This window comes from Mirounga angustirostris, unplaced genomic scaffold (assembly GCF_029215605.1).
Source record: "Mirounga angustirostris isolate CCGP_5_RB_7025 unplaced genomic scaffold, mMirAng1.0.hap1 SCAF_8, whole genome shotgun sequence".
Lineage (NCBI taxonomy): Eukaryota > Metazoa > Chordata > Mammalia > Carnivora > Phocidae > Mirounga > Mirounga angustirostris.
This window is the reverse complement of record NW_026991716.1, coordinates 30,115,003-30,128,295: the sequence shown is the minus strand read 5'-3', so window position 1 is coordinate 30,128,295 and position 13,293 is coordinate 30,115,003. Positions and strand designations below refer to the sequence as shown.

Here is a 13,293-nt window from a genome sequence, read left to right as displayed (position 1 = left end):
GTAGGGAGATGGCTGAAGGTAGACGTCAAGGAACAAGAAGGGGCCCAGGGTTTTCTATCCCTGTTGCTGAAAGCAAGGTGTTAGTGAAAAGTTTCCTCACAATAGTGTATTCCTCCCCAGTAACCTCTCCACCCGGGTCCCTTTATTCGCTCCTAAGTTTTTCTCCTCAGTTGTCACAGACCCACATCGAGTACTAGTCACCTAATTAAAGTGATCAGTCTGAAGAACAACCCCTGGTTGGAAATTTGTAAGAAACAATTCTAGAACAAAGAAATGGAAGACAAACTTTGTGGATAATGTGTAAACTTGGAAGACTTAAAACATCACAAAGCATTCCATGTTGGGATTTTAAATCCGTCTAAGCTACATTCAAACAAATTCTAGAAAGAGACCGACTTAAGAGAGATGCCAGGGCTTTTTGGAGGATGACAAGAAATCATAGCAAAGAGGGTCACCACATTTCATCTTGGGGTCTCAGTTTATATTACTGTGAGTTCTGCAATTAAACCAGCCTTCCCAACAATTGTGTTGTAAATGCTCTTCTCATGTTTCCTGAAAGGGTGTGCCAACCAAGATAAGGAAGAATTAAGGGTTGTATATACAGGCAAGAAGTAGGTTTGAAACATTTCAGATTTTAGTCTCAGGAAAGAAGGAAGGATTACTCTGCTGCAGAGAGATTCCAGTTACAAGACCTTGGACCTGATAGAGTAATATACGTGGTGTATAAATAAAGTGGAAGGGGCCCAGGGAACGGATGGAGACAATTATGACAGAAAGTGGCTGGTCAGAAAACAGCCAGGTGTTTTCACATTTTATTAGCTACAGTATAGACCCTAGAGCTGCCTCATTCCCTCCCCTCCCCTCCCCCCCCACCAAGGGGTCAGGCCTTCCCAGAAGCCCCTGCCTTGGCTGCCTGCGCCCGCTGGAACTCCTGCTGCAGCTGAGCCAGGGTCTCCCTCTGTTGCTCTGACTGCCGTTCGAGGTCCCGGAGCTGGGATTCATATCGCTTACTAAGGAGAGGGAAGAGACACAAAGAAGCAAATAAGAAATTCATGGGACTTACTACTGAGGGTGTTGAAGGCAAGGAAGAGATTGACGGAAAACCTGAGATCTGGGAGAGGCTCTGGAAGAATTAGACAAGAGGGGATACTCTGGAGCTACTCTATAATGGCTCCTCAACCCCTTTACACCAGCGGTGTCAGGTGCATTGCAGGTTGTGGAACAAAGACTCACATTTCAGCTGTGATATAGTCCAGCCTCTTCCCCACGGTCGCCCGAGCCTCTCCCAGCTCCTGTTTGACCAGTACAGGACCCAGAAGTTTAAAGACCACGTTGGACCCATCTAGCAGGGCTAGCTCCTGATGAAGGGATGGGACATACGTGATCAGAACCAGAGCCAATACAGGTCCCTCCTCGCCCCCACAAGTCCTCTCTCACCTCCTTCACGATATTATTTTCTGTTAGTTGGGCCTCAAGCTTCTGCCGCCCCGACATGGATTTACTCAAGTCTGGGGGTTGGGAAAAAAAAAGGCTTGATTAGAAACCTCAAATGTAGGGCCTGATGCCCATCCTAGTGAGAAGAAAATGGAACTGAGGAAGTAGACAAGGATGCGGCGGCAGGTCAGTGAGTGGGGAAAAGCACAGATGGGGAAGGAGCGGCACGCGGGGCCTCGGGTGGGGCAGAAATCATTATCTTGGTTTGGCTTTGGGCTGTGACTGAAGGGACTGGGGCGAGGCCGCACAGACCCTGCTCCCTTACCCTTCTGTAGCTGCTGATATTTCTCCACTTCTCCCTGTAGCTTCTTCTGGATTAGATCGGCCATGGCGGGGACGAAGGCCTGCGGGGAGCGGGAGAGGGGCGCTGGGTGGTACCCGAACTCCCCTCTCTGGCCTGGCCTGCCGAAATGATAGCACTCTTGAGAGGCAGCCTCCCGGGGCACCGCAGCCTCACTCCGTCCCGGAGAGCCCTCTACCCCGGCCCCAGGGGGTGGCGGGCGCAGCAAGACCCCCAAAGCCCTCAACCGTAACCCAACCCTACTCACGTTCTCCCTTCACTATTACTAAACCTGGAAGTAAACAAAGAATGCTGGGAAAAGACGGCGCCGGAAGCTGTCTTCTGACGCATGCCGGGAACTGTAGTTTTGGCATGTTTAATGACAGCTGTTCCGCCAGAAGACTGGACTCGGGAGGTTTTAGGCAAGACAGGGAAACGAAGCCGGAAGGAGAAAGCGCACCGTTACTTAGGCCCCAGCTCCAGACTACTTTTCTTTCATTGCTCGGGCATAAGCCGCTGCTTCGGATTGCGGGATTAAGGCCTGCCCCGCCCCTCGAGAGCGTAAGCCCTCACTCAAGATGGCGCCTAGAAGGCTTCGGACCTGGTAGGCGCTGATTGGATAAAGGGCAGGCGGACTTCCGGGAGTTTTCAAGGGGTCTGTGGGACGGCTGAGAGGAGTTTGCACGTGGATTGTAGTTTGGGTGGGCTAGATGGAAACAGCCCCCAAATCGGGCAGGGATGTCCCACCCAAGAAGGACAGACTTCAGACCAAGAAGAAGGTAGAGACGTCTCCTCTCTAGGGTGGAAGGGAAGTTTTTAGCTGCGGGGTCCGGGGGAGGGGGGGCGGGGCGCGGGCTACGGAGTCTTAGAGCTTCTGATGTGCCCGTAGAAACCGCGGAGGTACTGGGAGGAAGAAACCACTCTGACCGCTGCGGGAGCCTCTCCAGGCCCCCCTGGTAGCAAGAAGAGGAATCGTGAGCTCCGCCCCGAGAGACCAAAGAACGCTAACATCACCAAGAAGTTTCGGATCTCCAGGAAGCCTCACCTCCCGAAGAAACCCCGAGAACGGAGGAATCTTGAGCCTCAGCGGAGCGTGTCCGGGGTGAGCCTGGGAGCTGATAAGGTGGTGGGGCAAGTCGCCTTATGCTTTACGGGTGCGAGGATTGGGGTCAGCTCTAGCCTGTTTGCTAATTGTTTCCTCCTTCCCCAGGCCCAGGATCCATTTCCAGGCCCTGCCCCTGTGCCTGTGGAGGTGGCTCGGAAGTTCCGTCGCATTGACAAATCCAAAAAGGTGAGGACCAGCCAGAGAGTGGGGAGAGGTTGTAGCCGGGAGTATATGAGTGAGTTGGTTGGAGGGGAGGCTGTGTGGCTCTCCTGGGACCCCACATGATGTCTGGTTCTTCTCCCACTTCTCCCCCCACCAATGACGTTATAGCTGCCACATTCGAAGTCCAAAACCCGAAGCCGACTTGAGGTGGCTGAAGCTGAGGAAGAGGAAATAAGTATTAAAGCTGCTCGTTCTGAACTACTGCTTGCTGAGGAACCTGGGTAAGTGGACCCTAATGTGGACCTCCCCAGGTCCTGCTTTATGAGGCTTTTCTTTGTCATTTTCATGTTGGTACATCCGCTGCATGTTTGGGAGTTTACTGCAACTCCAGCACTCACTCCTAGGTTTCTGGAAGGGGAGGATGGGGAGAACACAGCAAAGATACGCCAGGCTGACATTGTGGAGGCTGTGGATATTGCAAGTGCGGCCAAGGTGAGTCTGAGTTGAAAAGGGGCCACTGGCTGGATTGGTGGTACAGAGCAAGATGGAAGTGGGGACTAGAAGAGGGAACAACTGAAAGGAGCCACTTCCTTCTTGATTTTTTCCCCCACTTTTTCCTTTCTCAGCACTTTGATTTAAACTTGAGGCAGTTTGGACCCTACAGACTGAATTACTCCCCAACTGGGAGGTAAGGCTGGATATCAGTCTGTTGAACTAGGATGTGGTTCATTTCCTTAACCACTTCAGCCACGCTCTCCTCAGCGGTACCAGTGTATGTTCAGGCTGATGATGTGGGGAGGGTCCTGTGATTCGCTTGCATGTGAGGGTGAGCATATAGAGGAGGGGCCAGTGTGGGACAGACCTCAAATGGTCTGAGTCAGGGTGCTTCCCTGCATTGACACTCTACCTGTCCCCTACTTCCAACAGACACCTGGCTTTTGGAGGGCGCCGGGGTCATGTGGCCACGCTTGACTGGGTAACAAAGAGGCTCATGTGTGAGATCAACGTCATGGAGGCAGTGCGGGACATCCGGTCAGTGGGGGTGAGGCATCCCCTTCCGACTGAATGACTGCTCCTTGACCCCCTTTCCCACTGACCCTCCCCTCCCCTCCTTCCAGGTTTCTGCATTCGGAGGCACTGCTCGCTGTTGCTCAGAATCGCTGGCTTCACATCTATGACAACCAGGGCATCGAACTCCACTGTATCCGCCGCTGTGACCGAGTCACACGGCTGGAGTTCCTGCCTTTCCACTTCCTCCTGGCCACGGCTGTGAGTGGCTGAGGAGCACAGGGACTGGGTGGCAGCCCTTGAGAAGACGGCTTCTTCTCTGGGATCCCAGTAGAAGGACAGAGGGCAATCAGGACTCATTCTGTCTCTCTCTCCCTCAGTCAGAGACGGGGTTTCTGACCTACCTGGACGTGTCAGTGGGAAAGATCGTGGCAGCTCTGAATGCTCGGGCTGGACGGTTGGACGTCATGACTAAGAACCCTTACAATGCCGTCATCCATCTCGGACACAGCAATGGTTGGTCTCTAGCTGAGCTTTGACTCTCTGACCACCCTGACCTGCTTTGCTTCTATTTGTACTTTGCAAGTGTCTTCAGGTTGCCCCTATCCCTCCTTCTCGTTACCCCTTGGCCTTGAGACCCTGTCTTTACCAGATGTAATCACCTTAGCGCCTATTAGTAACTTTGGTTTCTCTCCCCTGACGTCCAGGTATCGTGTCCTTATGGAGTCCAGCCATGAAGGAGCCACTGGCAAAGATCCTCTGTCATCGGGGTGGGGTCCGGGCTGTGGCCATAGATTCTACAGGCACGTAAGTCACTTGTTTGGTCACAAGGTGCTGGGGAGGTCAAAGCTGGGTAGAAAGATCTAGAAGGCAGTGTCCTTTAGTAGGAGCACAGACTCACAGTCAAGCTGCCTAGGTTTAAATTCTAGTTGGGGCGCCTGGGTGGCTCAGTCGGTTAAGCGTCTGACTGTTGATCTCAGCTCAGGTCTTGATCTCAGGGTTGTAAGTTCAAGGCCTGCATTGGGTTCCACCATGGGCGTGGAGCCTACTTAAAAAAAGTAAGGAGGTAAATAAATCCTGGTGTTAACCACTGACGGGCCATGTAAGCGTGGGCACATTTCATAACCTCTGTGTGCCACACACTTTCCTTGCCCCAAGGGTAGGGATGAGTATCTCGCTCAAGAGTCAGAAAGCTTTCTCTGTGAAGAGCCAGATAGTAAAGATTTTAGGTTTTGCTGGCCAAGAGGCAAATTTGAGTGTATTGTATAGATATTTGAGTAAAGAGAAAACAAAGCATCACGATTTTTTAAGCAATAAAATTCAAAATACAATAGTTCCCGAATATAGTATTTTTGTAACACGGGTCTACTAATGGGAAGAATCGGATACCTTGTTTTGAGGATAACATTTTGCTCAACTGAGGTTCAAAGTTAGTGTTCTAAATCAGCAAACCCAGTTGTAGACATTTATCTGTTAACGTTGATCTGTGGAGAGATTTTACCTATTTTGTCTTTGAAGACATCTTTCACACACATGATGAGATAGGTGGCAGGTTATAACCGTGTCACTGTGAGTTGTCGTGCGCCCACAGTGGTGTGAAGGGATGACACACCACACGTGATGTCGGTCTTGACCGCTCTCCCGGGCTGTTGTACAAAAGCAGCCACGGAAGCAGCCAGTGAACCAGTGCGGTTGTCCTCCGATATGACTTCTTCTGTGGACGCTGAAATTTGAATCTATGTAATTTTCACCTGTTTCAAAATATTTTTTGAATTTTTTCTGGGCACTTAAAAATGGCCAAACCATTTGGAGCTTGAGGGCTGTCCAGAAGTAGAGGGTGGGCCGGATTTGTTTGGCGCATGGGCTGTAGGTCACCAAGCCTGGGGCTTAGTTCGTAAAGCCGTCCAGGTGTTAACGCGAGTTAAGGCATGTGGAGTTTAGCACGGTGCCCGGGGAGTATGGAGCACCGCGGTTCACCACTGGCGTCATGGAAGGTGATCGTTCTCTTCAGGCTTGGCTGGTGATGTGAGGGGTAGGAGCGGTGGGCCTGCTCTGAATTTCTGCTCTTCGAGAGTCTGCAGCTGGCCCGCTGTGCTGAGGGGGGTGTGTGTGTGTGTACCTGGTGCGCTGTGTTCCACACAGGTTCCCTCGAATGGGAGTAGTGGGTGTTCCTCTTAATTCCTTTCTTTGTTAGGCACTCACGGGCACCTGCTGCGGGCAGGGCTCTGGGCTGAGGTTCTGGGGGGGTGGGTACAAGGATGAAGGGGCCATCGAGCCTGCCCAGGTGCAGTATTCCACTTTATGTACAGAGACAGGGGACTGTAGTTTATGCAAATAATTAGCCAGGAGATGCATTTAGTTTCTGTTGAGTTGTCTTCTGTCACCCCAGACTTAATGTGTCCATCCCGGGATAGGTCACCCCACTCCCAGATTCCTCCTTGCTTGCTCCCTTTCTGCCACATTTTCCTGTCAACCAGAATTTGACTCGACACCTCTAGCTACACAGCCCCATGATCTTCAGCCATCAGTAAGGGCGGGAACCAAATTGCTGTTTGCTGTGTGCTTCCTGGGTGCCCAGGCTCTGCTGCTTGCTTCGGCGACATCACTTCATTACTGCCCATGACCCGCTGTGAAGTCCCGGCTGCTGTCCCCCGGAGGGCCCTCTGAGGTCTGTTTCTCTCCATCCTCACTGTCTCCTGTGAACATGCACGATGCTCGCAGCCACTTTCCAGCCTCTGGTTCTTCCTCCTCCTGGCGTGTCCTGAATGCTGTGGGCAAACTGATCTTTCCCACAAGCTTCTTTCCTCCTTTCACGCTGCTGCGTGGGGATCTTCTTTTTTTTTTTTAAGATTTTTTTATTATTATTTATTTATTTGAGAGAGAGAATGAGAGAGAGAGAGCATGAGAGGGGGGAGGGTCAGAGGGAGAAGCAGACTCCCTGCTGAGCAGGGAGCCCGATGCGGGACTCGATCCCGGGACTCCAGGATCATGACCTGAGCCGAAGGCAGTCGCTCAACCAACTGAGCCACCCAGGCGCCCGCGTGGGGATCTTCTACATGAGGTATAAACTACGTAACTTTATTTCTAAGTGGTTTTAAAGAAATTCAGGAAGAACAGCCTAGTAGTCACCAACTTATAAAAATCTTCTAGATGCTCAGCCCCCGCCTTGTCCTCCCATAGTTGTATCTTTGGGGCCAAGTGGTTTGTCTCAACTGTTTTTAATCCGTATTTGTGCCAGCCTGGCTTTAGGAGAGTGCTTTCTTTGGGCCACTGAATCTAAGTGTGGTTTGCCTGCCCTGGGCTGCTTCGGTCTGGTACTGCTGTGCCCAAGGCCTTAATCATTTAGTTCCCTGAGATTTGGTCAGCACCTTAAGAACAGCTCTGCTTGGGCACCTGGGTGGCTTAGTTGTTAAGCGTCTGCCTTTGGCTCAGGTCATGATCCCAGGGTCCTGGGATCGAGCCCCGCATCAGGCTCCCTGCTCAGTGGGAGGCCTGCTTCTCCCTTTCCCTCTGCTGTTCCCCCTGCTTGTGTTCCTGCTCTCGCTATGTCTCTCTCTTTCAAATAAATAAATAAAATCTTTAAAAATAAACAAACAAGGGCGCCTGGGTGGCTCAGTTGGTTAAGCGACTGCCTTCGGCTCAGGTCATGATCCTGGAGTCCCGGGATCGAGTCCCGCATCGGGCTCCCTGCTCAGCAGGGAGTCTGCTTCTCCTTCTGACCCCCCCCCTCTCATGTGCTCTCTCTCATTCTCTCTCTCTCAAATAAATAAATCTTTAAAACAAACAAACAAAAAAACAGCTCTGCTTATCTCTGGTCCTCCTCAGGACCACCTCAGGCCACAGGGGCTCCAGAGATGAGGCTTACTGTCTGCTTAAGAGGCATTCTGGAAGCTTGCGTTAGGATTGGATTGGACTCTCAGAGCTAAACTGTTGTCTGCAAGTTTAGAAGCGTGGAAGTGTAGCCTGGATGCCCTCTGGTCAGTGGGCTGGTATTTGTGCAGCAGATCCCAAAGGTGGGTATGTGTGGGGAGAGAAGCCAGCATGTGCCCTTGAGTTGTGGGTTGACTGAAAGGTGTGACCCTGTGTCCCAGGAGCCCTTAGTAATTCCTGGCTAGCACTGGTGGTCCTTCCATCTGCTGGAGCTGGGGCCCCAATCGTCTTGTGTCTGGAGTGGAATCCAGCTGGGCCCCTATTCAGCTCCATCACAGGGCTAGTCCCTCTCATAGGAGTCCCTCAGTCCCCTTTTCTGGGGTTCACAGCCAAGGCTAAGTAGAGAGTCCGTGGCCTCTTACATCCCCTGGCTTTGCTGGTCTCCCTTCAGCCTTCCTCTCTGAGGAACAACTTGAACATGGATAGAAACTCCCAGCCTCTAAAAACAAACAGCCACAGTGCATGATTCCTCGAGAGCGTTGCTCTCCCTTCTTCCAGGGAAACACAGGATGGGGCAGGGTCCTCCAGCGCATTACGTCATTGCTTCCTCAGCCTTTCTCAGCTACATACAGGCTTCAGCTTATCTCTCATTGCCGGAGAGCAGTGTTGGGGAATCTGGGTCCTCAGTCTGAGTTTAAAGAGCTCCTGCGATTTGTTCCCTCATCATCCTGCTGACCACATGTCCCACCAATCCCGAAAACAGACCTGTTTCCATCTCATCTCCACACCGTGATGTTCATTCATTTGTACCTGCTATATGTTTCTTGTGCTTCCTCAAGAATGACCTTGAATGGCTCCAATCCCAGTTTTATTATGAAGTCCTCCCTGACCAGTGCTGTCGGTCCTTCTCTTTGCTGAGCCACCGTGCTCTGTGTGGGCGCGGCGGAACATATCATTTCAGTACAGATGGGCGTGTGCGCTCTTCCCTTGATTAAGAGAACAGACACTGAAGAGACTGGCCTGACTTGGATTCTAGCTTACCACTCACCCTGATCTCCTTTCTCTGAGCTTCAGTTTCCTCATCTGTAAAGGGGAAATAAAAATTGTTCCTCCCCAACAAGACTTCACGCTTGCACTTGGCCACAGCCCTGCTCAGTAAGCCCATGCAACACATTAATTGCCTGCTCCCTCTCCACCAGGTACATGGCCACCTCTGGCCTCGACCACCAGCTGAAGATCTTTGACCTACGAGGGACATTCCAGCCTCTGAGTGCTCGGACCCTGCCCCAGGGGGCAGGACACCTGGCCTTTTCCCAGCGGGGACTGCTGGCCGCAGGCATGGGTGATGTGGTCAACATATGGGCAGGGCAGGGCAAGGCCAGCCCACCCTCCCTGGAGCAGCCTTACCTCACCCACCGGCTCTCAGGCCACGTGCATGGTCTTCATTTCTGCCCCTTTGAAGATGTGCTGGGGGTGGGCCACAATGGCGGCATCACCAGCATGCTGGTCCCTGGTGAGTGGGCCAGGGGATGGGATCCGTGTGAATGAACTCTAGGTCAGTTTTGGGTTGGCTCAAGACAGCCAGGAGCAAAGGGCTTGGTCGGGCTGGAGCTGCTTGACTGGGTTCTGTTTATGGCTCCATGCTTCTCCGTCCCTCTAGGGGCTGCTGAGCCCAACTTCGACGGCCTGGAGAGTAACCCTTACAGGAGCCAGAAGCAGCGCCAGGAGTGGGAGGTGAAGGCCCTGCTGGAGAAGGTGAGCATGAGCCAGTGTGTGGTTTGGGCTGGGGTTGGGGAAAGCTCCTCATGCCCCAGGGGTCTTGGGAAGAGTGGGATTCAGCAGCCCCCTGGCCTCCGTCCCTCTGGGTCACCCTCCTGTGGCTCCTGACCCTTTCCTGTGCCTCTGTGACACCTCCAGGTACCTGCAGAGCTCATTTGTCTGGATCCACGAGCCCTGGCAGAGGTTGATGTCATCTCTCTGGAGCAAGAGAAGAAGGAGAGGATAGAGAGGCTGGTATGGAGCAGACCCCGGTGCTCAGGCCCTACTCCCCTCCACATCCTCCCCTGTGCCATGTCCCCAGAAGTATGGCACAGCAGATGGGGGCTGCCACAGTTCCTGGCCTCTGACAGATTTTACCCTTGTCCCCCTCCCCTTAGGGCTATGACCCTGAGGCCAAGGCTCCCTTCCAGCCAAAGCCAAAGCAGAAGGGCCGCAGCTCAACAGCAAGCCTGGTGAAGAGGAAGAGGAAGGTCATGGATGAGGAGCACCGGGTAAATGATCATTGGGCGGTGGGCTAGGCATCCCACGGGCCGCACCCTCCTGCTAATGCTTCTGCCCTTGCCAGCCTGCCGCTTCTCACCTTGCCCCCATCTCCCCACCCAGGATAAAGTCCGGCAGAGCCTTGAGCAACAGCCACAGAAGCAAGAGAAGGCGGTCAAGCCTCTGAGGGCCCGGCCATCTGCCCTGGACAGATTTGTGCGCTGAGCCATGCTCCAGGGTGGCCTGAGAACAATCTCTCCCCACAATTGCCTGTGGGGAAATGACCCTGTTCCTTGGAATAAGGAGGGGGCGGTGTGCCCCTCCCCAACTGGGGAGGGACAGCTGGCTCCTGGGCTGGGTTGGTATTAAAGAAGATGGCTTTTTTTTTTTTTTTGGATAATGTGTCTAGATCTTTCTGGGGACCTGTTCCCCTCCCTTTGCCCAGCACGGGACTACTCTAGGATCTGAGGGGGTCATGGTATCCTGCTCTACCCCCACCCCGTATCTTATCACCATGACCCTAGCCTTGTTCTTTAGGGGCCTTCCTCCTCTCTTTCCCATGTCCCTGGCGGTGTCCTTCCCATCCAGCATGGTCTGGCAGCCTCCAGGCTCCCCAGGTTTGCATTCTGGGACTCCTGGTGAGGACCACGCTGCACTCGAAGAGGTAGAGAGACAAGTTTATTGAGGAGCTTGTGCCCCTCCTCTGCCATAGCTGGAGAGAACAACCCCAGGAGTGTTTGCTCTTCCTGGTGACCATCATTGGGGCTGCCAGGCCAGGCCCCTAGATTTCTCCTGTATCCCTCCGTCTTTAGTGATAGAGGAAACTGGTCAGCTGCAGCCAGTCAGGGCCCCCTGACTTCGGCCTGGGCAAGAGAGAAGGTTGTGGGGGTGCCAGCTAGACCCTCAACTCCTCACTCCTGTGGCCCCAGGCAGTCTCAGCTGTGAAGCCAGGCTATTACCCGACAGCGCAGGATGCCCAAGATTTCCTGGAGCCAGGAGCAGAAGGGTGCAGTCCTTTCCCCATCAGAGCCGCCCACCAGCTTCCAGGCTTCCTGCATCTTCCAGGGGTCCAACTTATGGGATGTCAGCAGGAATTTCCCATAGCAGCACCGGTCCAAGGGGTAGTGGGTGGCCCCAGCCAGCTTAACACAGTGGGTTGGGGTGAGGCCTCCTCTTCGGGCACTTACCCCCACAAAGACATCCTCCAGTGGCAGAGAGGGTGCCCGGCTGGCTACTTTCAGGATAAGCTGCACAGCAGAAGCTGACAGCACGTACCCTGTGCCAGAAGCATAGGGTGGAAAGGGGCCCCAGGTGGGAGGCCACTGCTCCTCTGATATTTGGTGCTTGCTCCCTGGTGTCCGAGAGGGGTGCACCCGCCAGTGCACACGGCCCAGGTACAAAAGAGGCATTGGCTGGTTCCTCAGGATGGACGCTTCTTCCCAGTCTTCATCTCCAGCCTCAACCTCTCTCAGAGGCGGTTCCTTGCCCTTCTCCCATTGTTCCCAATGGCCCCCTCGCCGAATCAGCTCTGATACCAGTTCAGGGACGTTGACAAACACATCATCGTCCGTCTTGAGGATGTAGCGGGCCATGGAGCAGTGTTTGTTTGCCCAGTTCAGCCCGCTGAGGGTCTTGAGAGTAAGGTTCCGGTAGGAGTCCCGGAAGGCCGCCTGCAAGATGTCCCCCTGGGCCGCTGCCTCCCGCACTAGATCGATGTCGTGGGGTTCCCTGGTAGGATGCCACAAGCCTGGCTCTCCCAGCAGAAAAAGAGTCTGCACCCTGAGACCCCGGGCCTCTCGCAGCCCGCCCCACGAAGCCCGAATGGCATTTCTTTGGTTCAGGTTCTCTGGTGCCGTGCACACAAGGATGAGCAGGAAGGGTGGGGCGCCGGGACCCCTGCACGCCTCTTCATTGGGGATCAGAAGGCGGGGCAGGGCCAGGGGCGGCCCTGGGGAGGCCGGAGCCGGGCGCAGGGAGGCCAGCGAGAGGCTCAGCAGCTCCTCCCCGATGCCCGAGGGCCCGAAGAGGGTCCAGATAATCACCAGCAGCAGGACGGCAAGGAGAAGGCGCCGGAAGAGGCTGAGAGGCATGGTGTGGGGTAATCAGAAGTGACCTGGAGAGAAAGATGAGGGCGGTTAGTGAGCGGACGCCCCAGGTCTCCGTGACCTGAGTCCCTAACCGGCCAAGCCTGGGATGGAGCGGGCGGCTAGTGCGCGCGGCCAGTACCGGCGCTGAAAAGCGCCGAGACCCGGGAAGCGGGGGGGGGGGGGGGGGGGGGGCGGCGGGGGCGGCGGAGCGCACAGCCAGAACTGCGGGGAGGTTACCTTGTCGGGGCCCCGCCGCCCCGAAGCTCGGCTCCATCGTGGGGTTTCGCGGCGGCACTAGCCGCCCCTCCCCCGCCCGCGGTGGCGGCTAGGTCCCGCCCCCCTCCCTGGGAGGGTGTAGGGCCGCACGCACACCCGCCTCCCCGGAAGCTGCTCCGAAGCTTCGCGGCTGCGGCGGACGGAATACGGCAGGCAGAGCACCGGCGGCGGGAGCGGAACCTGGAGCAGTGTGCCGCAGTCGCAGGGCGAACGCAGAGCAGCCCGCCAGCCGGGGCCAACTTCCTTAACCACACACGCGACCCCTCCCTCTGCTGCAGAGCCCAGCTCTTCCGGGTCAACGATTTAGAGGTCTTCATCCGTACGGGTTGCTCACAGCTTCCCGGCCTCGGCGCACCCCCCCCCCCCCCCGCCTTTTTCTTAAAGAAACCCGGCGCGGCGAAGGGTGTCAAGATCTGAAAATACTCCCCGGGCCATCAACTGCTTAGACTCAAGGTACCCACACCGACCAAGCTGTTGGGCACTCCAACGCCCTGGGGCCTTGGTTGTCTTGAAACTGCCTTGGACTCCCCCCAAGGGGGGGGGGGGGTCTTATCTACCTCTTCCGTTAGAGGGCGGGCACCACAGGGTTGCTTCAGGTAGGCCGGGGAGTGGTAACACCATTGCGCCATCGCTTTAGCCCAGACGGGGGCAGCTAGTTTGGGAAGCTGAGTGAGGCAATCAACCAAGAGAGGAAAACCACACACGGGCCCAGCGTGATAGCTTTCCCTATCAGGGTCCCCAGAAGAATGGAG

At 54.8% G+C, this 13,293-nt stretch overlaps 3 protein-coding genes across 4 annotated transcripts; 1 reads left to right on the top strand and 2 right to left on the bottom strand.

Moving 5' to 3' along the window:
- Positions 1-468: 468 nt before the first annotated feature.
- PFDN6 (prefoldin subunit 6) lies at positions 469-2,112 on the bottom strand. Its single transcript, XM_054505817.2, has 4 exons — positions 1,760-2,112; positions 1,438-1,508; positions 1,234-1,358; positions 469-1,010 (listed from the first exon to the last, which is right to left on the bottom strand). Exons 1-4 carry the CDS (start codon positions 1,821-1,823, stop codon positions 881-883), a joined length of 390 nt encoding a protein of 129 aa, XP_054361792.1. The 5' UTR covers positions 1,824-2,112; the 3' UTR covers positions 469-880.
- A 199-nt stretch (positions 2,113-2,311) lies between these two features.
- On the top strand, positions 2,312-10,569 carry WDR46 (WD repeat domain 46). Its single transcript, XM_045866685.3, has 15 exons — positions 2,312-2,553; positions 2,664-2,876; positions 2,985-3,065; positions 3,210-3,322; positions 3,446-3,533; positions 3,668-3,729; positions 3,969-4,073; positions 4,160-4,310; positions 4,430-4,565; positions 4,757-4,856; positions 9,119-9,432; positions 9,580-9,674; positions 9,837-9,932; positions 10,076-10,189; positions 10,302-10,569. Exons 1-15 carry the CDS (start codon positions 2,485-2,487, stop codon positions 10,401-10,403), a joined length of 1,839 nt encoding a protein of 612 aa, XP_045722641.1. The 5' UTR covers positions 2,312-2,484; the 3' UTR covers positions 10,404-10,569.
- A 274-nt stretch (positions 10,570-10,843) lies between these two features.
- Positions 10,844-12,872, bottom strand: B3GALT4 (beta-1,3-galactosyltransferase 4). 2 transcript variants are annotated; one of them, XM_045866686.3, is made up of 2 exons: positions 12,636-12,872; positions 10,844-12,291 (listed from the first exon to the last, which is right to left on the bottom strand). In XM_045866686.3, exon 2 carries the CDS (start codon positions 12,266-12,268, stop codon positions 11,114-11,116), a length of 1,155 nt encoding a protein of 384 aa, XP_045722642.1. In that variant the 5' UTR covers positions 12,269-12,291; positions 12,636-12,872; the 3' UTR covers positions 10,844-11,113. The 2 variants fall into 2 exon arrangements, with proteins under 2 accessions (XP_045722642.1, XP_054361789.1); XM_054505814.2 differs by having other exon boundaries at positions 12,503-12,640.
- Positions 12,873-13,293: the final 421 nt, after the last annotated feature.

What these genes read in the sequence shown, in the direction of transcription:
- PFDN6 (XM_054505817.2), bottom strand. Translation starts at nt 1,823, where the DNA reads ATGGCCGATCTAATCCAGAAGAAGCTACAGGGAGAAGTGGAGAAATAT. An exon ending in ATATCAGCAGCTACAGAAGG is followed by an intron (nt 1,509 to 1,759) that starts GTAAGGGAGCAG and finishes CCCAACCCCCAG; the next exon opens with ACTTGAGTAAATCCATGTCG. An exon ending in GACTATATCACAGCTGAAAT is followed by an intron (nt 1,011 to 1,233) that starts GTGAGTCTTTGT and finishes CCCTCTCCTTAG; the next exon opens with TAAGCGATATGAATCCCAGC.
- WDR46 (XM_045866685.3), top strand. Translation starts at nt 2,485, where the DNA reads ATGGAAACAGCCCCCAAATCGGGCAGGGATGTCCCACCCAAGAAGGAC. An exon ending in CACCAGCATGCTGGTCCCTG is followed by an intron (nt 9,433 to 9,579) that starts GTGAGTGGGCCA and finishes CCGTCCCTCTAG; the next exon opens with GGGCTGCTGAGCCCAACTTC. An exon ending in TGAAGGCCCTGCTGGAGAAG is followed by an intron (nt 9,675 to 9,836) that starts GTGAGCATGAGC and finishes TGACACCTCCAG; the next exon opens with GTACCTGCAGAGCTCATTTG.
- B3GALT4 (XM_045866686.3), bottom strand. Translation starts at nt 12,268, where the DNA reads ATGCCTCTCAGCCTCTTCCGGCGCCTTCTCCTTGCCGTCCTGCTGCTG.